Raw genomic sequence first — 24,729 nt, 5'->3', positions numbered from 1 at the left:
GCAACTAGGGATTGACAATAAGCTGTGCCTTGTCAATGTTGCTAATGCTCAAGAACAAATTTGATTTTCCAATATGAAGGTTTAAATTATTGTAAAATGTAGACAGCTCTCCACCCTATAATATCTTTAATAATATTGATTGCAATCAACATGCAACTTTTTAGCACCACTTATTGATTCATCCTTTGTCAAGGAATGATACTATGTTTAACATGCAGAGCAAGGGAAATTATGTTGTAAATAATTCAAAAAATGCAACCACTTTAAAATGCAGCCTCTTACATCTAATTAGCATAAAGTAATAATTTTATCATGTTTAGGATATACAATCCTACATATGCAGCAAATTAATTGAATTAAATGATGCACAGACTTAACTGGAGTATATCCTACATTCACAGCCAAAGACAAAGAATCCAGCACCCACCTTTAAATGGAGGGAAAAAGATGGCAACAAAAGCAGTAAGGAATCAACCAAAAGGAGTTTATCTTGGGTTCGACTTTAAGAGCATAGCTAATCAGGTATGAGAATGTAATTGAATATTTGTTTTACTGTTAATAGGATGACCATCGCTGGCAAGGCCAGCATTCATTGCTCTCGAGAAGTTGAATTCCCTTTTTGAACCATTGCGGTAGTGAGAGTATATCTAGAGTGCTGCTAGGAAGGGAATTCCAGCATTTTGAAGCATTGACAGTGAGGCGCTGGCCATTTGTTCCCGATGGATGGCTAGAAGAGGAACTTGGAGATTGTTATATGCCCAAGCATCTGCTGTCTTTGTCCATCTAGGTGGCGGAGCATGTGAATTTGGAAGGTGCTGTTGATGGAGTCTTCTAAGTTGACAACTTCCCTCCCATAATGATTGTATGTTGCTCACCTTTTGAGCTCAACTTGCAATGCTGCACTCTTTGTCTTAATGTGCATCTGTGCTTTTCTGAGGTGTGTCTTGGTGAGTTGATGGTCACTTCTCTCCTCCTCTGGAATTGACTTCACATTGTGCTTGTGAACTTGAGGCTCCAGCTTCATTTGCTGTAGTTTTTCCTGGTTCTCTGACAGCAAATGTTTGACTCTGAAGTTCGGCCTCAATCTTCTCCTACTGTGCTTCTTGTTAGATGGTGCACACTCCTGCAACTGTTTGTCAATGATGGAGGAAGTGATATTGAACTTAAAGATTGACATATTTAATCAAGTTGACTGATGTGTTCTGGATGGTATTGAGCTTCTTGAGTGTTGTTGAAGCTGCACTCACCCAGGCAAGAGAAGAGTCTTTAATCATCTTCCTGGCCTATGCCTTGTGGATGGTGACCAGGTTTTGGTTAGTTCATTTAGCTAGATGACTAGAGCATGTTCCAGAAATTAAACATGGGTTCAATCCCCATACCAGATGTAGTATTTCAAGGAGGGTTGCTTCCTTGCCATGCTTCCATGTGGAGATTTGTAATCAATTCTCTCACCCTTTTTCTCTTTTTCTCTCTCTTTTTTCCCTCTGTCTTTTTTTCTTCTCTCTGTCTTTTTTTCTCCCCTCTCTCTCTTTTTTCTCCTCTCTCTCTCTTTTTCTCTCCTCTCTCTCTCTTTTTCTCTCCTCTCTCTCTCTTTTCTCTCCTCTCTCTCTCTTTTTTCTCCTCTCTCTCTTTTTTCTCCTCTCTTTTTTCTCCTCTCTCTCTTTTTTCTCCTCTCTCTCTTTTTTCTCCTCTCTCTCTTTTTTCTCCTCTCTCTCTTTTTTCTCCTCTCTCTCTTTTTTCTCCTCTCTCTCTCTTTTTCTCCCCCTCTCTCTCTTTTTTCTCCCCCTCTCTCTCTTTTTTCTCCTCTCTCTCTTTTTTCTTCTCTCTTTTTTCTCCTCTCTCTCTTTTTTCTCCTCTCTCTCTCTTTTTTCTCCTCTCTCTCTCTTTTTTCTCCTCTCTCTCTCTTTTTTCTCCTCTCTTTTTTCTCCTCTCTCTCTATTTTTTCTCCTCTCTCTCTCTTTTTTCTCCTCTCTCTCTCTTTTTTCTTCTCTCTTTTTTCTCCTCTCTCTCTTTTTTCTCCTCTCTCTCTCTTTTTTCTCCTCTCTCTCTCTTTTTTCTCCTCTCTCTCTCTTTTTTCTCCTCTCTTTTTTCTCCTCTCTCTCTATTTTTTCTCCTCTCTCTCTCTTTTTTCTCCTCTCTCTCTCTTTTTTCTCCTCTCTCTCTCTTTTTTCTCCTCTCTCTCTCTGTCTTTTTTCTCCTCTCTCTCTCTCTCTCTCTTTCTCTTGAACAGTCAAAGATGTGTATAGGTTGTAGTGGACCATGTGATCCATGCTTCTGGGGAGTTAGGAGGTGAGTTACTCACCACAGAATTCCCAGTCTCTGACCTGTTCTTCTAGCACAGCATTTGTTTGGTTGGTTCAATTTAGTTTTTGATCAATGGTAATGGATTCAGCCATTGATTGTCAATGGGAGATGGCGGTGGTGGCCACTACCTAGCATTCGGCATGAATGTTAGCTACGAGGTCCACTATATGTCTGTCAGGGTTCAACCAGCAGGAACAGCAGTGTTGGTGCTCCTGACTGCTCTGGTGAATATTGAAGTTCCCCACTCAGCATGCATTCTGTGTCTCGGCTGTCCTCAATGTTTCTTGCAAGTGGTGTTCAGCATGGAAAAATATTGATTCATCAGCTGTGCCACTGTGGTAAGTGTGAATCAGCGGGACGATTCCTTACTCATGTTTGACCTGATGCCACAAGATCTGATAGGGTCCTCTAGAGGACTCCCTAAACACTCTTTCTTAATTGTGTATTACTGTGACACTCTCATTGTCTGTTATGCCAGTGAGAAAAGGTGTACCCAGGGATGGTGATGGAGGAGTCCGGGACATGGGCATTATCCCGATGAACATCTGTTTTGGTTGTGGGACAACTTGCAGGATGTGATTTTGTTGTTAAGAATCAAACACATTGCAATGAGTCTGGAGTCGCATGTGGGCCAACCAAGTCAGGACATCAGACTCCTAGCTCTGAAGCATATTTGTAAACCAGCTTGATTTTGTAGTTCGCACAGGTGTCTCACAGAACCAGGGACTCAGGTTCAGTTCCAACCTCAGGGTCATTGTCTGTGTGGGGTTTGCATATTCTCCCCGTGTGTACGTGGATTTCCTCTGGGTGCTCTGGTTTCCTCCCACATACCAAAGATGTACAGGTTAGGTCAATTGGCCATGCTAAATTGTCCCTTAGTATCAGGACTAGTAGGATAGATACATGAGGTTACAGAGATACAGTGTGGGTAGGTTTGTTGTTGGTGCAGGCTCAATGGGCTGAATGGCCACCTCCTGCACTGTAAGGATTCTATGATTCTAAAATAGGGTCACTTTATGATCATCATTGCTGATATTATTCCAAATGTATTAAGTTAATAAAGTTAAAAGTTTATTTATTAGTCACAAGTAAGGCTTACATTAATACTGCAATGAAGTTACTGTGAAATTTCCCTAGTCATCAAAGTCTGGCACCTGTGCGGGTCAATTCATCTAACCAGCACACCTTTCAAATTTGGGAGGAAACTGGGGCACCCGGAGGAAACCCACGCAGACAATGACCCTGAGAACATGCAAAATCCACACAGACAAAGACCCCAAGGTTGGAACTGAACCTGGGAGCCTGGCACTTGTGAGGCAGTTGTGCTAACCACTGTGCCACCAATGCTGCACATTAATTAAGTGAATTAAAATAGCCCAGCTGCTGTGGCAAGGTTTGAACTCGTGTTTCCACAGCATCAGTGTAAGCCCCTGGGTCACTATTTCAGTCATACTCTGGGGAGGCGATGGCCTATTGCTATAATCACTAGACTATAATCCAGAAATGCAGCTAATGTTTTGGGGCCCTGGGTTCGAATCCCACAGTAAAAAGTCTGACAACACCAGGTTTTAGTCCAACCTATTTATTTGATAATATTCTCACAATCTTTCGAGGGGACAGCCTCTTCGTCAGGTGAATGGAGAGTTCTGGCCTCAGACAGAGCATATAAAGCACAGACAGTTTAGAGATTACTGATTAAAATTTTAATAATCTCTAAACTGTCTGTGCTTTATATGCTCTGTCTGAGGCCAGAACTCTCCATTCACCTGACGAAGAGGCTGTCCCCTCGAAAGATTGTGAGAATATTATCAAATAAATAGGTTGGACTAAAACCTGGTGTTGTCAGACTTTTTACTGTGTTTACGCCAGTCCAACGCCGGCATACCCACATCATGACTTCGAATCCCACCACAGCAGATGATGGCATTTGAATTCAATAAAAAATATCTTGAATTAAGAATCTACTGATGACCATTGTCGATTGTCAGAAAAACCCATCTGGTTCGCTAATGCCCTTTAGGGAAGGAAATCTGTTGTCCTTACTTAGTCTGACATGCATGTGACTCTGAACTGTCCTCTAAGGGAAATTAGACATGGGCAATAAATGCTGGCCAGCCAGTGATCCCATGTCCCATGAATGAATTTTTTTAAATGATTATTTTTGCAACTGTTTCCTTTTAGTCATTAAACCAATCATCAATTTTGTTTGAAGTCAAAATAGGTCTGTTTTGGCCCATGGTTTCTGATCGCTGGGGTATTGTACCTGGCGGGGGAGGTGTCAGATGTAGTGGTCACCCTCTCATAGAAAGATCACGTGGTAATTGCCTGGGAAGTTCAAACTTCCAGCATTGGGAACTATCCGATATTCTGAGTTAAATTGCTCTATTGCTCTATTTTGAATGGTTCCTACAGAAACAGGAAACTTTAGAAGAATAAAATCATTTCTAATTCCGCGCTGACTTTAGTCAACCCCACCCCTCCATTGGACCACACGACTACCCTCCTGAGTCCCCAGTGATTCCCTGATCTACTGCCAATTCCACTGACTACCCCTCCACACCCTGACTACCCCACACACCACTCTGACTGCCCTTTCGACATCCAAACTATACCCTGTCTGCCAAGTTCTCTCTCCAACTGCAATTACTCTGAGTGACCATCCCTCCCACTGATCATTCCCATGAACATCCACCCCTCTCCTGACCACCTGGCTCTCAACACTGACCTCCCGCACCCATACGGCATTTAGTGTGTAAAGAAATTGGGTGTGTCTTCCTTTACCCTGCCTTTACTGGCCTTGATCAAGGCCTTGGTCATCCACTGCACTGCACCTTTCTCACTCACCCAGAGTCAGGTGGTCAGACCAGAGAGGTGTGGCTTCATTTTAGTGTAAGTAAAAGGCACCGAGTGGCAGTCTGACTGTGATTTGAGGTCCATGGAATTTATGGATCTTTATTTCTGGAATGTTCAAAAATAGGAGTAATCCAAGGATATCCTCACCATTTATTTATAGGCATTAGGACTTTTGCTCACCCACCACAGAATAGAATCACAGAATTCCTACAATGCAGATAGAGGCCTTTCGGCCCATTGAGTCTGCGCTGACAACAACCCCACCCTGGCCCCATCCCCGTAACCCCACATATTTACCCTATTAGTTCTCCTGATAATTTAGCATAGGCAATCAACCTAACCTGCACATTTTTGAGGCGTGGGAGGAAACCGGAACACCCAGAGGAAACCCATGCAGACACAGGGAAACATGCAAACTCCACACAGTCACCCCAGGCTGGAATTGAATCTGGGTTCCTTATACTGTGAGGCAGCATGGCTAATCACTGTACCATCGTGCTGCCCACCAGGTGTGGATTAGCAGGCGGATGGGGCTGTGATTTGTGGGGAGACTAGTTTTGCTCTTCGCCTACCCATCTCTGTTGGGTTGTTACCAGCTGTGAGGCACATATCAGGCCAATTAATTGTCACTTCAGAGACTCTTCCTGCTATTTCTGGTATTTTACCAAAGATGGCCAGGAATGCTGTTGATGTCTGCTCCATGTGGCGAGGCCACCAGGTACATGACTGTGGAATCAGGTCAGTGGTCCTCCTGCTAAGGCACCCTGTGCTCAATGGAGGTTCTCATTAACTAGCAAATGCTGGCCTACCTTTTGTTCTCCCTCCCACCCCCCCTAACCAGAGCCTGCCTGACTGGCTTTGGCAAAGCCACTATACTTACCTGGCTATCTGACCTCCATCACTGTTCCTTTCTGGAGACTGACTCCAGTCCTGGCCATGGCTACCCCAAGTTGACAACTCCTGGAAGTGGGACACCCTCCATGAAGTGGGTGCAAGTCATGATTACATGAAGTCAACGCTCTGATGATTATAAAATCTGGTTGCAGCTTCCTGGCCTGCCTGACGTGGGTTCACCATTGACTTTTCAGCCAGTGGGTGTGGTCATCACCTTTGCTATAAAATTCCAACCACAGAAGTAAGAAAAGTAACTCCAGAATGGCACTATAGTATCAATGAGAATTTCTTTCTTGTAATTATTCAAATTGAAATCTAGGAAGATTTTAGGATGATTGTGCTCCAAATATAATTAGAGAATCATCACACACACAAATGCAAAATAAAAAAGTGTTGACCGAATTCACAAAGGTTGAATTTTACAGGCATTCAATGTTTGGTAAATATTCTGCCAATAGATAAAGCATGTACACTAATTCAGTGACATTGGGTGGAACTTTCTACTCTGGCACCAGGCCACATGAAATGCCATAGACATCAGCAGGATTGGAAGGTCCTACCAGTGGCCAAATGCGAGCCGCTGGAAAACATGCCATGGCAGGGAATCCCACCTGTTGATTCTTAGGAATGCAACTAGTCTTGTGCTAGCAAAGATTGGCTAATTCAGCCACCAGTTCAGTGGGAAATCAGAGTTAGAAGGCATAAAAGTTATTTGCCCTAATTTGTGGACATGAGGGCTTGATTTGTGACGTGCCCCCTTGGGTTGAGAGAGAGGTGGATAAGACATGCAGTTCCAGACCTCCAGTTCTGGTCTTTTCTTCTGAACGTTTGACGACACATTGCACGTGGCAGGATTCATTGATAATGCTGCTACACAACTGGCAGCCTGCTTTCTCTTAAAGGGAAGGTGGAAAATAAGATTACAGCCATGGAAATTCATACAGTCTGAGCATCACAGTGCATGGAGGCTGGAGCCACTAATGATACAGGTGAGCCAAGATCCCACAAGGTGACAGAAGACCCTCAAGGACCATCCTCCATAAGGGAGTGCAGACAGCTGACCAAGAAGGTCAATTCCCGAGTCTGGCCAGAAAGACCTGGAATCAGAGCCGCAAGACTCTCACCTTACCCCCATCCTGCTTTCTGGAATGGGGAGCAAGTTGTCATTTGACCATGGACCTTTTGCTTCTCACCTTGCACCCTGCTTTGCTGACAAGAACTTATCTCTCATTTCCTGATTTCAGACACCAAAGAAATAGCTTTTGCATAATCATAGTGTCCCAAGGAGGAAGAGAGAGAGAGAGAGCAGCGCAGCAATGTTGAAGAAGCCTGATCACTGGGTCAGACACTCAGCCACCAGCACAGATTCTGACACTGCGTTTAGCCCAGAAGGTTGTATAGAGTGAGCATCAGGCCATGATGAGTCATTGGGCACAGATGGCTTGCAACTATACCAGGGTAAAGGTGTACTTGCCAGTTCATGGGAGCGCAAGGTGGCAGACAAGATGCTGAGTAAATTGGTTGGCCTGCCAGATTGCCTTCTGTCACTATCAAGGAGGATGGCACAGTGGCGCATCAGTTTGGCAGACAGATTACCTACCCTCCCACTACTCTGCTCCATCTGCCTTGTTAGTTTTATTCCTCCATGGGATGTGGGTGTTGCTGACAAGGCCAGTATGTTTTTTTTATTTCCCATCCATAATTGCCATTAAGAAGATGGTGGTGAGCTGCTGCCTTGAACTATAGCAGTTGTAATAATGTAGGTACATCCCACAGTGCATGGATCCAGTGACGCTATCACTGCTATCCCCATACCATTTGGAGCCTTTGAGGTTTGAAGACATCCCACACTCCCCTGCTGTAACTGTGAGGATGCAACAATATTCTCTGGAAGATGGGCCAAAACATGTGCAAAAATACTCTTTGAGTACTTTCAGGCACTCTTCAATAGAACAAGTTTCATAGATTCTGCTTGCCTGCAAACAAAGTACCTGAACTGTGAATGAATGTTGCTTCATGCTTATTTTATTAGTTGTGAATAATGCAGATGTTGCCAGGACCCACACTATCCAAATTGGGCACTTGGCATCACATCAATCTGCTACACTGTGACATTAGGTTTACACAATATGCACCCATATCATTGGAGAATGTTGCAAGTGTCATGAATGTAGCTCCTCTTGCCCCTGGGGAAGAAAGGTAGCTTACATGACAGGGCCACACTGCTGAATTCCATGGCTAAAACATTATTTTCAACACTGCTTCTGAATAACATCAGTAAAAATCAGCAGTAATTGAACGTGATGGCAGCATGTTGCTGTATGTTTATTAAGTGTTGAAAGCTAAAGACTCATTGCTGTCATAAAAGTTGAATTTGGTTCTTGCTTTCTTTTATTTTTATGATTTTGCTCTTGATTTCAACTTAGATTTCAATACAGGATTTTGGAAATAGGATTTTGGAAATAGGATTTTGGCCAAAACATGTACCCATGTTTGGTTTGGGGGGTTGCAGGGGGAGGGTGATGGAAATCAGGGCGCATGGTGGGGGGACCTTGCTAATGTGCCAGTACTCTGCTCTTATCTGATGTTTAATTAAAGTGGCTAAAGTTTTGCAACACTGCCCAATCTTAATAAACAAATCTGTGACGGGAGCTGTAGAACGATCCAACCACCATTTGTTAGAGGGAAACAATATAAGAAGTGCAGGGTGGTTAGTGTGTGGTTGAGTCTCTACCTAGAATTAGACAAAGATTGGAAGTCAAAACTAAAACAAAGAAACCTTAACAATGTTTGCAGCAGTGGCAGGCAGTGTCTCCACCAAGCCATAGAATAAGGTTTTGCAATCTAATTGAAAGTAGGAGCAAAGTCACATTCCACTGCTACCACAAAGAAACCAAAGAGCAAGTGAGGCTGTGGATTTCCCTGAATCATAACAATTGTCACAACTGTTGGTGTTCTTTTCAAGGGTTCACTTCCAAGTAGAAATTGCATACTTAACAAATGTGGAAAAAGAGGTGTAGACAAATTATTTTGCACTTGCGTCCTAGCATATCTTTAAAGGACTTTTGCACAGATTTGGGTTGCTCGATTTGCCATTTGAATGTGTAGATGAGTATACTTCAGGATGTGGTTTCTGGCAGTTGACAATTAACAGTAGATGTAGTTTGAAGAGATACGACATTGAACAGAGATACACAACTTTGAAGGCTGTTGAAGGTTTTCCAGGTGTTAGTTGGATGATGGTTTGTTTAACACCTCTTACTATCTACCTGCACATTCATTATATAAAGACCGTAAAACATAGGTGCAGAAGTAGGCCATTTGGCCCATCGAGTCTGCTCCGCCATTCATGACTGATATTTTTCTCATCCCAATTCTCCTGCCTTTTCCCCATAACCCCTGATCCCCTTGTTAATTAAGAATCTATCTATCTCTGTCTTAAAGACATTCAATGACCTGGCCTCCACAGCCTTCTGTGGCAAAGTGTTCCACAGATTCACCACTCTCTGGCTGAAGAAATTCCTCCTCATCTCTGTTTTAAAAGATTGTCATTTTTGCCTGAGGTTGTGCCCTCTGGTTCCAGCTTTTCCTACTAGTGGAAACACCCTCTCCACGTCCATTCTATCCAGGCCTCACAGCACCCTGTAAGTTTCAATAAGATCCTCCCTCATCCTGCTAAACTCCAACGAACACAAACCCACAGCCCTCAGCAGTTTCTCATTTGACAAACTCTTCATTCCAGGGATCATTCTTGTGAACCTCCTCTGGACCCTTTCCAAGGCCAGCACATCCTTCCTTGGATACAGGGCCCAAAACTGCTCACAATACTTCAAATGGGGTCTGACCAGAGCCTTATATAGCCCCAGAAGTACATCCCTGCACTTGTATTCTAACCTCTCGACATGAATGTTAACATTGCATTTGCCTCCCTAACTGCCGACTGAACTTGCAAGTTAATCTTAAGAGAACCTTGAACAAGGGCTTCCAAGTCCCTCTGTGTTTCTGATTTTCTAAGCATTTTCCATTTAGAAAATAGTCTATGCCTCCATATGGTTCCATGCTTTAATGTATTGTAATACCATCGAAGCATATTATTTAGTCAAGCTATGAAATCCATTGATGTGTAAATTGATTTATGAGGGTGATTTTATGAATGTGTTCTCAGTGGGGAACCCTGCCCACTGGTGCACTTCACAATGTCTGCTGTGTTTGTTATTTGGATTTTTTTTAGTTAAGCTCATGTAATTTCATCATATCTATTGTGTTTTGAATGTTCCTCTGGTTTCTCTTCATTTACTCCATGCTCATAACTCATAATTAGACTTCTACCACAGAAGTTGCATTTTACCCCATTCCACCCCCCCCCCCCCCCACCCCCCCAACATTTGTGCAGGAAAATTGGGAAAAAGCAATCACCTTTGCAATTGCAAATATGATTTTCCAAATGGCATGTTGCCTCGCTAGTGCTAGGGTAAAGGATAACATTACACAGATGTAGAACATTCTCCAGAGAAATGAGCAGTCAGATATTGTAACCAATGGCATACGTAGAAAATGTGTTTAGATCCTTTAAGGACAGTTTCAGGAAGTAATTGAAAAAAAGGATGTCAAAAGTGGTAACCTCAGGACAGCTCCTGGTGCAGTGCACTAATGATTATAGAAACAGAAGTGCAGCTAAATGCAAAGCTAGAGAAATGGTGCAGGAAGAGGTATTTCAGATTCTTGCAGTGATGGGTCTGATTCTCAGGCAATGGACCCTGTACGATATAGATGTGTTGCAGCTGAAAAGAAAGAGGATCACTGTTAACACTAAAAGGTTAATTGATACTATTACAAGGATAAGATTAGAAGTAAATCAAAAATTGCAGGAACTCAATGAGGCCATAGCAAAATGTACAAAGGAAGCACATCAACATCCACAGTATGACAAAGAAGGTTGGTGAGTTGCAGTCACAGGTCACCACTTGGGATTATGACATGCTGCATTAACAAGAGCCATAGATCAAACAAAGTCAGGAATAGTAGACCCAATATTCTTGGCTACCATGATTTCAGAAACAATAGGTAAGGGCTGGGATTCTGTTGGACTGACACAGTCTTGTTGGGGTGATCCAATGGTAAGTCAGGTACATGGCCACCATTAGCAAGTCACTCAGTCAATGACAGTTAGGGATGGGCAACGAGTGCTGGCCCTGCCAGTAACACCCATATCACTTGAGGAGAATTGTTTGGTAGAGCAGACGCAGCATGGTTTCGTTACGGGGAAGTCGTGTCTGACGAATTTATTGGAGTTCTATGAGGATGTGTCTAGGGCGGTGGATAGGGGAGAGCCGGTGGATGTGGTCTTTCTTGATTTTCAGAAGGCGTTTGACAAGGTGCCTCACAAGAGGTTATTGCAGAAGGTCAGGGGGCATGGAGTTGGGGGTAGGGTGTTAGCGTGGATGGAGGATTGGCTGTCAAATAGGAGGTAGAGAGTGGGGGTCAATGGGTGCTATTCGGATTGGCGGTTGGTGACTAGTGGAGTGCCCCAGGGATCGGTGCTGGGGCTTCAGCTATTCACCATGTATATAAATGATCTGGAGGAGGGAACCGAGTGTATGGTGTCGAAATTTGCTGATGACACCAAGATTGGTGGAATGGCAAATTGTGCGGAGGGTGTGGAGAGTCTGCAGAAGGATCTAGATAGGCTGGGCGAATGGGCCAGGAACTGGCAAATGGAATTTAATGTTGGCAAATGTGAAGTTGTCCACTTTGGTAGGAATAATGGTAGGAAGGACTATTACTTACGGGGCGAAAAACTGCAGCATGCGACGGTGCAGAGGGACCTCGGGGTCCTTTGTGCATGAGTCGCAAAAACCCAGCCTGCAGGTGCAGCAGGTGGTCAGGAAGGCAAATGGGATGCTGGCCTTCATAGCGAGGGGGATTGAATATAAAAGTAGGGAGGTCTTGCTGCAGCTGTACAGGGTACTGGTGAGGCCGCAGCTGGAGTACCGTGTGCAGTTTTGGTCGCCGCACTTACGCAAGGATATTTTGGCCTTGGAGGGAGTGCAGAGGAGGTTTACTAGGCTGATAACGGACTTGAGGGGGTTGAACTATGAGGAGAGGCTGAATGAACTAGGCTTGTACTCGTTAGAGTTTAGAAGAATGAGGGGAGATCTCATTGAGACGTTTAAGGTGTTGAATGGGCTGAATAGGATAGAGGTGGAGAGGCTCTTCCCGCTCAGAAAGGACAGTAGGACTAGGGGGCACAGCCTCAGGATAAAGGGGAGGCGGTTTAGAACGGAGTTGAGGAGGAACTTCTTCAGTCAAAGGGTGGTGAATCTCTGGAATTCTCTGCCTGTTGAAGTGGTGGAGGCTGCCTCGCTAAATATTTTTAATATGCGGGTTGATGGGTTTTTGATAGGCAAGGGGATTAAGTGTTATGGGGAGAGGGTGGGAATGTGGAACTGAGCCACGACAGATCAGCCATGATCTTATTGAATGGCGGGGCAGGCTCGAGGGGCTAGATGGCCTACTCCTGCTCCTATTTCTTATGTTCTTATCCCAAGAAAATAAGTTTTAAAAATGTGAGTATCGGCTGGATGAGGATAGCAGGAGTGATAGAGAAGAGGAGGCAAGAGCAGAAGGGTGGCTTTTAACAGCCACCACTCACATTCCCAATGTCAGATCCCTTGGTCAGACACAGGCTACCAGGGCCTCTAGGGACGCCCTGCGGTCCCCACTTAATTCGTGAGGCACTATTAAAGTGCTTTGTGGTTGTCAATTAACACTTTAATAAACCTATTGTTATCCCACTGCCAGTGGCTGAGAATTTCCGCCCTGTGATTTAATCAGGATATGTTTTGTCGCTGGTGTAGTGCTATTGTAGGGCTCGTCCCACAGTTAAGTGGGTATGATTGCTATGTTACCCCTTGTGACAGGCTGCATTCAATTCAACCCAGGAAAAATCCAGCCAAAGATTGAAGAGAAAGGAGAAAGGGTAATTTTAATTAAGGATGATGTTACAATCTAAATAGAAAGGATATAGTAAATGATTTCAGGACTGAATCCACTTGATGTAAATTGTCATGATTTCCATGGAAAAGCTCTTAACCAGAATAAGCAAATTTACTAAATGGAAATTTCACTTTTTGTGACTTTGGCTTTAAAACAAGTCAGAGCTGGTGTCAATTAAGCAGAGAATAATAATTACAGTTAGTATGAACTATAATTACACACGGAATAGCAGTTAAAACAGAAACTATATGATGAGATTACAAGCATTTGCATTACTCCACACACAAATGTTGCATTAAGTGCAATTTCAGTCTCTCCAACTCAGCCTTGGGTACGTTGGATCTCTCACTTTTCTCTCTCAATGGATTTGACTCTTAAGTCACCGGCAACAGTAGCACCACTCCTTCCAAGTCCCCTGAAGATAGTTATCACCTAAATAGCGCACACATTCCTGCAGAACCTTTTCTAGTTAGGTTCACAACAGTCTAGATGGCCAGACGATGCCTGTACCTTAACTTCCTTTCTTTTGGTATTGCTTCCAGGTCATGGATTGTCAAGACATAGTACTTCTTACTAGCTAAGGAAATTACAATTGATCCCTTTACAATTGATGCAAATGCTTAAAAGTCCCTTCTGAATTTTTTAAAAAACCATTACAGTTTCTGTCGACATTTTAAAGAAATTATAAATGTTCCTTGCTGTTTCTTGATCAAAGGTTGTTGCAGAATGAAAGAACAGAAGATGAGCTGTTACATTGTTGGATATTTGTGCATCTTTCCAATGTTCTCAAAAAGAGACTGCAAAAGCATTGGCTTGAACAAGGCTAGATAGAAATTATTGCAATTTCTTGGAAAGCAAGTGAATCTACTGTGCAACAATGAGAATCGGACTCAGTCAGTTCAATCAGTACAACTCGGCTTTGTGTTAAAGCATAAAATAATAAACACTTTCATGCTCCCTCATGTCAGTGAATTTTATTTCTTGGCATTTATGCCAGGATCATGCACACTAATGTCTCCCAGTGCTGGAATTTGGAGAACATCTATTTAGCACTCGTGTTCAAGACCAATAGAAAGCATAGACTTTGGCTACTCGTCTCAGGATGTAGGTGGGAATGTTGGGCCTGCAGAAACATACACACACCGCCTCCAAATTGCTCTCTGTAAGTGACAGTGGAACGTCTTCACATTTTGCAACTCCTCAGGTACATCTCCAACTTTCCAAAGGTCAGTACGCCTTGCGTGTATATTGAACTTGATAGTTATCAGATCCCAGCAGAGTTAGCAAATATTCCAACAAACTCCCATCAAATTTCCAGTTTGAGCCCAGCAAAATGGTCAAGAATCTTTGCCTATCTTTTCCCAAGGACCCAGTGTGAAGGAGTAATTGAAGGAAATTAATATTTGTTAAAAAAAAAACAGTGCTGGAGAAATTAATGGGAGTGAAAGCCGATAAATCCTTAGGGCCTGATCAGCTATAACCCAGGGGTAAAAGGAGGTAGCCATGGAAAGAGTTGGTTGTCATCTTCCAAATTTCTGTAGGTTCTGGAACAGTCCCGGCAGATTGAAAGGTGGCAGATGTAACCCTGCTACTTTTTAAAAAAAGGAGGAAAGGAGAAAACAGGGAATTATTGACCAGTTTGCTTAACATTGTTAGCAGGGAAAATGCTAGAATCTATTACAAAAGAAGTGTTAGCAAGACATTTAGAAAATATAAATAGAATTAGACAAAGTCAACATGGATTTATGAAAGGAGTGTCATGTTTGGCAAACTTACTTTTTTTTTGAGATCTGGTGTATTTGGATTTTCAGAAAACATTTGATCAATTCCCACATGAGTGGATAAAGTCCCACCTGAGAGATTAGTTAGCCTATGGGATTGAAGATAATACATTGGCATGGATTGAGAACTGATTAGCAAACAGGAAAAGGAGTAGGAATAAATGGGTCTTTTTTATATTGGCAGGTTGGTCCACAAGGATCAGTATTCACAATCGAGGTCTATGATTGGGATGGTGGAAGCAAATGTAATATTTCCAAGTTTGCTGGGGATTCAAAATTAGGTGAATGTGAGTGGTGTGGAGAACGTAAAGAGGCTTCAAGGCAATTTGGACAAGTTGAGTGAGTGGGCAAATACATGTAGATGTAGTATGATGCAGATAAATGTGAAATTATCCACTTTGATAGGGAAAACAGAGTAGCAGAGTATTATTTAACTAATGATAAATTGGAAATGTTGATGTACAAAGAGTTCTGGTTGTCCCTGTATGCCAGTTACTGAAAAGGAGATGGTGGCGGTGATTTTCTGCCTGCCAGTGGCACCACAATCCTGAGAGAGTTGGGATTGGAATTCTTGCTGGCAAGATCTTGTTTCCCAATCTTCCCCACCCCTTGCTGGTTCTGGATGGGGACCCGACTTAAATACATTTGAATTAATTTGCATATTTTTTAAGGGCCTCCCGATCACACGGTTCCCCTCACTGAGGTTCACAACAGCTTTTTGAAAACGGGGAAAGTTGTTGAGGGGATCCTGCCAGGGTCGCCAAAGTAAGCACGGGCTTCCGGGGACAGAGGGTCCTGCCCTGGCAATGACAGCCAGCATCAGTGAAATTGCGGTGGGGGTGCGGGGTGGTCCCCCAATAACTATCCAATGGGGAGGCAAGAGCCATTGATAATTGTGCGGTGGGAGGGGGAGCTCCTGATCCTTCATGGCGGAGGAAGGAGGGTGGGAAAGGCTGGTGGGAGATTAACCTCATTTCTGATCAGGACACCCTTGAAAGATGACATTCTGTTCTCTGTAGAGGCTCAGGCCCTGCTCCGCTCTGCCAAAACTGATGGCAGAAATCCTGCCCACTCATTGATTTTATTTTGTCAGAGTGGCTCAAGATTTGGTTTGAAAGCTTGGCAGTGCCTCTAGGGAGATACAGGCCAGTTTTCAGTCAGAGCCAGACACTCTTAACAAATTTTGGGATGATTTCACTCGGTATGTTGACTACAGGAGCAAGGGTGAAAGCAAAATATTGCAGATGCTGGGATCTGAAACAAAAACCGAAAATGCTTGAAAATCTCAACAGGTCTGACGGCATCTGTGGAGAGAGAATAGAGCCAATGTTTTGAATCTAGAGGACCCTTTGAAGGGCAAAGAAAATCAGAAAAGATTTATACTGTGGGTGTGGGAGGGGTGGTCTGTAAAAGGACAAAGGGAGTATAAATGAGGATAAAGACAGCTGGGAGAGGAGCTAAAAGTGCCCCTTAAGAGATTAGAATGAGTCAATGGCAGAACAGAGGTACAGATGGTTAAGGCAGTTGGCCTGATGGAGGTTTTGGAAGGGCGGGGGAGGGGGTGGAGGGAGTGGGGGGGTGGAGGGGAGTGGGGGAGATGGGGGAAGTGGGGGAGTACAGGAATGGAGAAGTGAAAAAAATTAAGAGAAAGAAGGATGATAAAAATGGATGAATGAGGTGAAAAGAAGAATCAAAATGAAAGAAAATAAATGGAAATGGGGTGAAGGTGGAGGAGAGATATCATGCTCTGAAGTTGTTGAACTCAATGTTCAGTCCGGAAGGCTGTAATGTGACCAATTGGAAGATGAGGTGCTGTTCCTCCAGTTTGTGTTGGGGTTCACTAGAACATTGCACAAGGCCAAGGATGGCCGTGTGGACAGGAGAGCAGGGTGATGTGTTGAAGTGGCAAGTGAGAGAAAAGTCAGGGTTCTGCCTGCAGACAGACCAAAAGTGTTCATCAAAGCGGTCGCCCAGTCTACATTTTGTCTCTCCGATGAAGAGTAGACCGCATTGGGAGCAGCAAATGCAATAGACCAGTTTGAAGGAGGTGCATGTGAAGCACTGCTTCACCTGAAAGGGGTGCTTAGGACCTGGGGTGGTGAACAGGAAGGAGGTAAAGGTGCAGGTGTTGCATCTTCTACGATTGCATTGGGAGGTGCCATAGGCAGGGGGTGAGGTGTTGGGTGTGATGGAGGATTGGACCAGGGTGTGCCTGCGGAATGATGATGGGGTGGAGCTGGAGGGTTGAAGGGGAGATGTGTTGAGTGATGGCATCGTGTTGGAGTTGGTGGAAATGGCAGAGGATGATCCTTTGAATGCGGAGGCTGGTGAAGTGAAAAGTGAGGACAAGAGGACCCAACCTGGCACTGGAAGGGAGTAGAGGGGATGAGAGCAGTGGCCTGGGGAATGGGTCAGAGACTGCCAAGAGCCCTTTCAACCACAGTGGGTGGAAAACCACGATTGAGGAAGAAGAAAGACATATCTGCAGTGCTATTTTGAAAAGTGCTATCATCAGAATAGGGGTGTCTACTGCTGCTGTATAAAATGTTGGTGAGATTAAACCTGGAGTATTGTGTGCAGTTTTGGTCTCTTTACCTAAGCAAGTGTATGCTTGCCATAGAGAGAATGCAGAAAAGATTCACCAGACTGATTCCTGGTATTGTTGTATGAGGAGAGATTGGGTCCAACTAGATCTGTATTTACTGGAGTTTAGAAAAATGAGAGAGCTTATCATGAAACGTCGAAAATCCTGACATGGCTGGACAGACTGACTGAAAGGATAATGTTACCCCTGGCTGGGCCTTTCTAGAACAAGGGGTCACAGTCTCAGGTAGACTATTTAGGACTGAGCTGAGGAGAATTTTCTTCACCCAGATGGCGGTAAACCTACAGCTGTAGAGGCCAGGTCACTGAATATGTTGAAGAAGGAAATAGATTTCTAGACACAAAGGAGATTGAGAGTCAACCATGTTCAAATTGAATGGCGGAGTAGACTGAAGACTTAATGGCCTTCTCCTACTTCTATTTGCAATGTTTCTGTTTCTTTATGAATGGGATGATGCCGAGTCATAAATGCAAAATTTTGCTTCATTTTGTGCACTGTGTAGTTGGACAAATATTCCGGTCAAGTGCCATACGTGATTCCAAGTTGCCATGGTGAAGTGTGGCAACATTATTACAACTGTGCATGGTCAGCTTCTCTTCTGTTGTTCCAACTAGTGAATATCTATCTCACAAAATTGACAGGAAAATTATGACCAGCATTTAGACTGACAGATATCAGATCTACAAAAGAATTGGGTAAAAGGTCATACATTCTTCCAAAAGTAACAAAATTCCTCTATGTTCTGCTGTATGACGATCACATTCCTAACTGCATTTGACCTTGGATATCTACAGTTTGTCTATCTGTGTTACACCACGTAAGTTTCAAATGCCTTTTGGAAGTTCATGCTGCCACATCAGCAGATACTTTTCTACCCACTAGCCAGCTCAGATGTTCAACTAGGTTATTGAGATGACGTACTGTTGGCGAATCCATGCTGACTCTCTTTGAGTAGGACGTACTTGTCCACCCAGTGTATTTACTGCTAACAGAATATATTTTATTACAGACAAATGTGACCCTGAATGACCGTTTCTCCTCCATGAAGATCCGTCGGCGTAGTGCAGCAGCAAGAAGAGGAGGCAGAACTGTCACTCTGGGCTAATATTTGCCTTTGTTGCTTTGCTTATGGTTTTAATGCAAATATATAAAAAAGAGACATTATTTATTTATTATTAGCAATGCTTTTAGATGAACTATTTAAAATGCAAACAGAGTGTTTAAATATACACAGAACATCTCAAATGCTCTGTGCAGATTACTTCTATTTTAGTAAGCAAATGTGCTGTCAAGTCATTTTCCCCCAAATTACTTTGATATATCCAGTTGTTTGAATTAATTAAGTTAAATAAACCAGCATAAGGGAGAATTCTTGCTTGAAAAAAAAGAGTAGTTAAGTCTAATTGATGTATCTTGAAGTGAAAGTCAGAGACCATGGTTTAATTCTGGATGAGTATATGGGGTTTAATGAGATTGAGGGTTATAGATAGGTCTGTAGGTTGGTAGGTGATGTGGTCGGCGCAACTTGTGGGCCGAAGGGCCTGTTTGTGCTGTAGTGTTCTATGTTCTATGTTCTATGTTCTATGTTCTAATATTTGTTACATGAGAATGGCCCACATAGCTGGGGGTGGGTTATGCTCTATGTAAATGTTGAGTGGACACCCAGCTATAACAATGCATTTGACAGTCAAAAGAGTAAAGGTCCCACAGTATTGCAAGGGATTGAGTACACAGAGAAAGTTTTGTAGGGTAATTTATTAATGACTGAGCCTCAATTCATGGTGTAACAAACGGTAAGGGTACAGTTTTATTAGGGACACGTCTAAGAATAAGATGGACATTGGTTAACAGAGTTGCTGAGGTTATTGCCAATTGATGAGATAGGCAGTAGTAGCTCTGATACCAACAATATGATAAAAATGCTTGATTTGGGAAATCCACAAAAATGCATTAAAATTAACTTTATAGCATAGTCACAGCTGACCAAAAATGTATTTCAATCGATAGGTGTTGTTAACACTTAAGCTGATGCAAGCCCAAAGTTCTCAAACTCTGCTCAAGCACACGAATTTAGTTTCATTTAGTTTTGCCACAGGTTTATGATTTAACTGGATGTGAATTGGGATCAGCGCTGTTCTAATACAAATGCTCAATTTAGTACAGCTGTGTTTTTCTTGGCTTTATTTTAAAATGCAGCTGGTAATCTCAACAAGTTCAGAATGGTTCAGAGTGTAACTTGGTGCAAGTATAGACTGTTGATTGTAACTTGATCCTGATATGATAATAGGGTGACTGTAGTTGCAAGAGTTCAAGTCTTGGATGATGTCTGTAAATGAAATGGCCTTCAGTATGTGTAAAAAATCAATTTCCTAGATCTGTTTCCAGACAAGAAAGGAATCCTTTTATAGATTTGTTTTTAAATTAACTGTTGTTCAAGTTCAAATTAAATGGATCTTGTTCACTGCATCACACAGAAAGAACATACTTTAACATAGCTGCTATTCTATTTGTCAGTAAAAAGCATTGCTTTGCAGGGCCAAGTAAGTACAATGTGTTTGCAGTGTAACTGCAGTTTACAAACACAGAGGCTGTTCCATCCCCAGGATAAAGGAGCAGCAACAGAGATGGATTTTGCAAAAAAAAATTATGGTTGTTATCACTGTTGTCCAATGTACACGTGCAAGCTTATAAAGTATCAAAAATAAAGAAGGACTGTAGTGGATCTAAGCTACATTGTACTTGAAGTCCAAGTATTTTATCTCCATGGTTGCAACTCCCTCAGAGTTGTCAAAATTTCTGTGGGTAACACAGTTGCTTTTGTTTCTTCTGATAAAAAGGCAAAGATTGTTCTAGCGACATGTAACGAGTAGATGGAAATTGTGTGCATAAAATCAATCCCAGTTTCTTTCAGCAATGCAGCTTCTAGGAGTGATTGACAGGAGAATTAGAATGCCCTGAAGCTGGAATAATTCTTTCCCCATTATGGTTATGGAATACAAACGTCTAACATTGTGAATAAAAAAGCACCATCAGTGCATTGATGCGTGAAATTTTAGGCCAAATCATCACCACATTAGGATTTTTTCCTAATTTACAAATAATTATTTGAAATGATAATTCTGGATGTAAATTGAGCAAGTTTCAATTTTTTTTGAGGTGAAGCAGATTAATTGTGCATTCAGTGGGTGTAGAAGTTTTTTTTTGTTTATGAACCTTGAGGGCAAAACAATCACAGTTTTACTGAACCAAGCTGGGAAGGAGGAAAATACACTTCCCAAGAGGGTAATCCAAAGAAATCCTGTAACATATGAACCAGTCCCAGGAGTAGTTATAGAATCTATTGTCCACAGCTAGAAATCAATGTTAAAATCTTCTCAAATTCCGCCTTTTTGAATGATGATTGTTACCAAAGTTAACTTTTGAATTCCACCGAGTTGACATGTTTTTCTGTTAAACTCAAACTGAAGGATTGTCACAAAAGACAGAAATACATTTTTTCATATTTTCTGGTGATCCTTCAGTAAAGCTTCAGTGAAGAAGGTTTTTTAAATGAAAAACACATGAAAAACATGTGAATGACTGATAGTGGCAGGGCTCAGATTTAAAGTAATTTGCAAAAGAAGCAAAGTAAAACAATAAAGTTTATTTATTAATCTCAAGTAAGCAATGAAGTTACTGTGAAATTCCCCTAGTCGCCACACTCCAGCATCTGTTCGGGGTCAATACACCTAACCAGCACGTCTTTCAGACTAAGGGAGGAAACCGGAGCACCTGGAGAAAACCCAGGCAGACACAGGGAGAATATGCAAACTCCACACAGACAGTGACAAAAACCAGGAATCGAACCCAGGTCCCTGGCTGCTGTGAGGCAGTAGTGCTGACCACGGTGCCATCAAGCCGTCCGAGAAGCAAAAATCATGAAAAATACTTTATCAGGCAGTGGGTGTTTAATGGCCTGGAATGCGCTGCCTGAGAGTGTGGTGGAATCTTGTTCAATCGAGCATTTAGAAAGGAATTAGAGTGTTATTTGAAAAAGGGGTGACGTACAAGGTTAAGGGGAGAAGGTGGGAGAATGGCATAAGGTGAATTGCTCATTCAGAGAACAGACGCAATGGGTGGGATTTTGTGGACTTGCTCGAGCGAGACCTGAAATTCCTGCCCTAAGTCAATGGACATTTCCGTTGTCTGCCCCTCGTCGGCTCTGATCCCATGGCGGCAGGGCAGTGGAATTCTGCTGAATGGACCAATAGACATTCTTCTGCACTGTACAAATTCTGCGATCCTGTGAAGTAAATTTCAACTTGAAAAGAATTTGAAATGTGTGACTCCTTAATTTTTTTGGACTTGTCCACCTTTTCATCTGGAATCCTAACCATTTATTATTTGTCTTAAGTTTGTTATTTGTCTGACTTCTGAGGAGTTTTATATTTAAAGTAAAAAACACATTTTCCTCCTGTCTTCAGATTAGAATCCATTTTCAAGAAAGTCGGTACCATCAAAATGTCTTTTAGTGATTAGGTCAGATGATGGGCTGTTTTGTTCCTAACTTAAGTGGATAGAAACACTTCTTCAATCTTCAAAAGGTTAATGCCCAATGACTGCAATAGCATGTACTTCTGAATAAAGAAAATTTGAGTTGTTTCTTAGTATCACAAATAAAGACATATTCTTTGGTACATCATATGTTGCCAGTCCTACTTTGTATTTAGTACTATGTGAATGCTATAACAAGGTGGGGTTTAACATTTGCGTTTAACACTCACAACAGTTAACCTCAGAAATGACCAGTAGAGGTCAGTACAGTATCTTCAAAGAGGAATCCAGTGGAGGTAAATCAGCATTAAAATTAATTCTACAATTATATTTTAACCAGATATTTCATCAGTTGTGTTTAACCTAGGTTCTGTTAGCACTCTGGTCGACTGATAGTCCTCTCCCCCAGAATACAATCCTTCTTTCTGGTGAGGGAGTTCTGCTGTGTTGGGTGTGATATTCTTTGGATGCGATTTTAAACAAGCCTGCCTGTACATACAGGTGTCAAAGGCACCACTGAGCCTTTGCTGTTTTATCCTCTGATTGCAAACTATATACACAATGATCTCCCTGACACACACTGTACAATTCAAAGAAGTGGTCCAAGCGACATATCCGTGAGCCCCTGTGCCAAGTGGATCCCATGATGTGGAAATGCCAGTGTTGGACTGGGGTAAGCACAGTAAGAAGTCTCACAGCACCAGGTTAAAGTCCAACAGGGTTTATTTGATAGCACGACCTTTCGGAGGACTGCCCCTTCCTCAGGTGAGAGGGAGTTGTGTTCACGAATAGAGCATATGTAGACACAACCTCAATTTACAAGATAATGATTGGAATGTGAGTCTTTACAGGTAATCAGTCTTAAAGGTACAGACAATGTGAGTGGAGAGAGGGTTAAGCACAGGTTAAAGAGCTGTGTATTGTCTCCAGCCAGGACAGTTAGTGAGATTTTGTAAGCCCAGGCAAGTCATGGGGGCTACAGATAGTGTGACATAAACCCAAGATCCTGGTTGAGGCCATCCTCATGTGTGTGGAACTTGGCTATCAGTTCCTGCTCAGCGATTCTGTACTGTCATGTGTCATGAATCCAAATGGATTCCACAGTGAACCCAAAATCCAATTGTGCAGTTGCTATGCAATCGTGATTCAGAACTTGCATGTGGACAAACCACACTCACTTGTAGCTACAGAAATGCAGTGACTGATGCCTGAACAATCTCACTGTCCTCTCAGAGCAGAATGAGCCATGCTGGTCGCCTTCCTCTCTAACTACAATGGGCCAGATTTTCCTGTAGCAGGGTACCTAAGGATGTCGACCCCTCAGCGTAGAACATTTTTGCCCATTAACTTGCTGCAAGTGCAAACCGACAGCAACTCGATGAGCAAAACAGGGCACCTGGAATCTGAGCGCGCAGAGCAATCACCAAGGTAACCCCTTAACCAACCAGATTGAAGAATTGAGAAACAAACAATGGACGGATGGAGAAAGAAGCTTAGTTAAAATGAGTGGATTCAGTCTTGTATCTGGCGCAGAAAAAACAAGAGAAGGAAACATTAGGTTACGGAAGAGAAAGAAAATGTTAAACAAAAAAATTAAATTTGACGTCTTTTGTAGTATCCAACAACAATTAATACCTGAAGTAATGAATGAGGCTATTCAGTTCTAATAGTTAATTTTCAATTTCAGTAATGTTTATTGGCAATAATTGACATTCATCACATTGTTAAAGAAGTGTTTGCACCTGTAATGACTTTCTGTGGAGAGTTTAGTTTGTAGCTACATCTTTGAGCCATTCAACACATTCTGATGGTGAGGCTGCCTAAGTTCGTTCACTAAGCTTAACAGCAGAGTGGCAAATCACGGATGGCGACTTTTGCCATTAAGCCCTGCACTCGCTGCTCATCTGAAGTTGCCTCTGCGTTTTTGCATTGATGACGGTAAATTCAACAAGCTTCAGTTTCTCTGACAGCAAAATTGGGACCAGTGTTTATGCAGCTGCCAAGACCTGTGATATCTATGGGAACAGATCTGCGCAAGATCCAAGGCAACACTGTCACTGGGTTTATTTTAGCACAACATAGCAGGCCTTAGCAGAGTAGTTATAACACTGCCATCCATCAGATAACCACCAGTCAACAAATTAGCCTTGAGCTATTTTGTAATTAAATGGAACTCTAGGTGCATCTGCAGAGAAAGATTAAATAATGCAAAAAAAACAAATTAATTTTAATTACTGCCTTTCCCTGACATACTGCACCAGCCAGTGGACTTTAATAAGCTGGAGCTAGATTTATCACCTCAGTTTATTGCTACTGGATCTGTGAGAAACAGATAGTGTCTATCAAAGCCTGTATATTGAATTGAGTCCCCTTGGTTCAATGTGGTTATCAATTGCTAATTGAGCTGTACTGAGGATTGCCCCCAAGAGATCAGATGATGCAGAGATCAGTAAATGTTCTCATAATGCATGAATATCAGTGCAAAGTTAGGGACATTTACAAGGGGATTAAGTTCAGCTGCATGTGTACGGTTCTGGGCGCTACGTTATAGGAAGGAAGTGAACATATCTGAGCAGCCGCAGAAGAGCACTACAAAAATGATTTCAGGGATGAGAAACTTCAGTCATGGGGATAGATTGGAGAGATTGCGACTGTTCTCCTTGGAGAGAAGAAAGCTGAGAGGAGATTTAATAGAGATGTTCAAAATCATGAAGGGTCGGACAGAATAGATAGAGATAAACTGCTCCTACTTGTAAAAGTATC

The 24,729-nt window shown here is 42.5% G+C and overlaps 1 protein-coding gene across 1 annotated transcript in view; it reads left to right on the top strand.

The window, feature by feature from the left end:
* The window catches only part of LOC145342295 (UAP56-interacting factor-like), a 43,922-nt gene extending 25,051 nt beyond the window's left edge, over window positions 1–18,871 (top strand). Inside the window, exons 8-9 of the mRNA XM_080187750.1 lie at window positions 402–522; window positions 18,443–18,871. Of these exons, the coding sequence (XP_080043876.1) occupies window positions 402–522; window positions 18,443–18,538 (217 nt within the window). The 3' untranslated portion in view covers window positions 18,539–18,871. The remainder of the gene's footprint in view (window positions 1–401; window positions 523–18,442) is intronic.
* Window positions 18,872–24,729: the final 5,858 nt, after the last annotated feature.

This window comes from Carcharhinus amblyrhynchos, chromosome 4, assembly GCF_965287045.1.
Source record: "Carcharhinus amblyrhynchos chromosome 4, sCarAmb.v2.hapA, whole genome shotgun sequence".
In the NCBI taxonomy this organism is placed as follows: Eukaryota; Metazoa; Chordata; class Chondrichthyes; order Carcharhiniformes; family Carcharhinidae; genus Carcharhinus; species Carcharhinus amblyrhynchos.
Note: the sequence above shows the minus strand (reverse complement) of the source record. Positions and strands in the feature narration are given on the sequence as shown.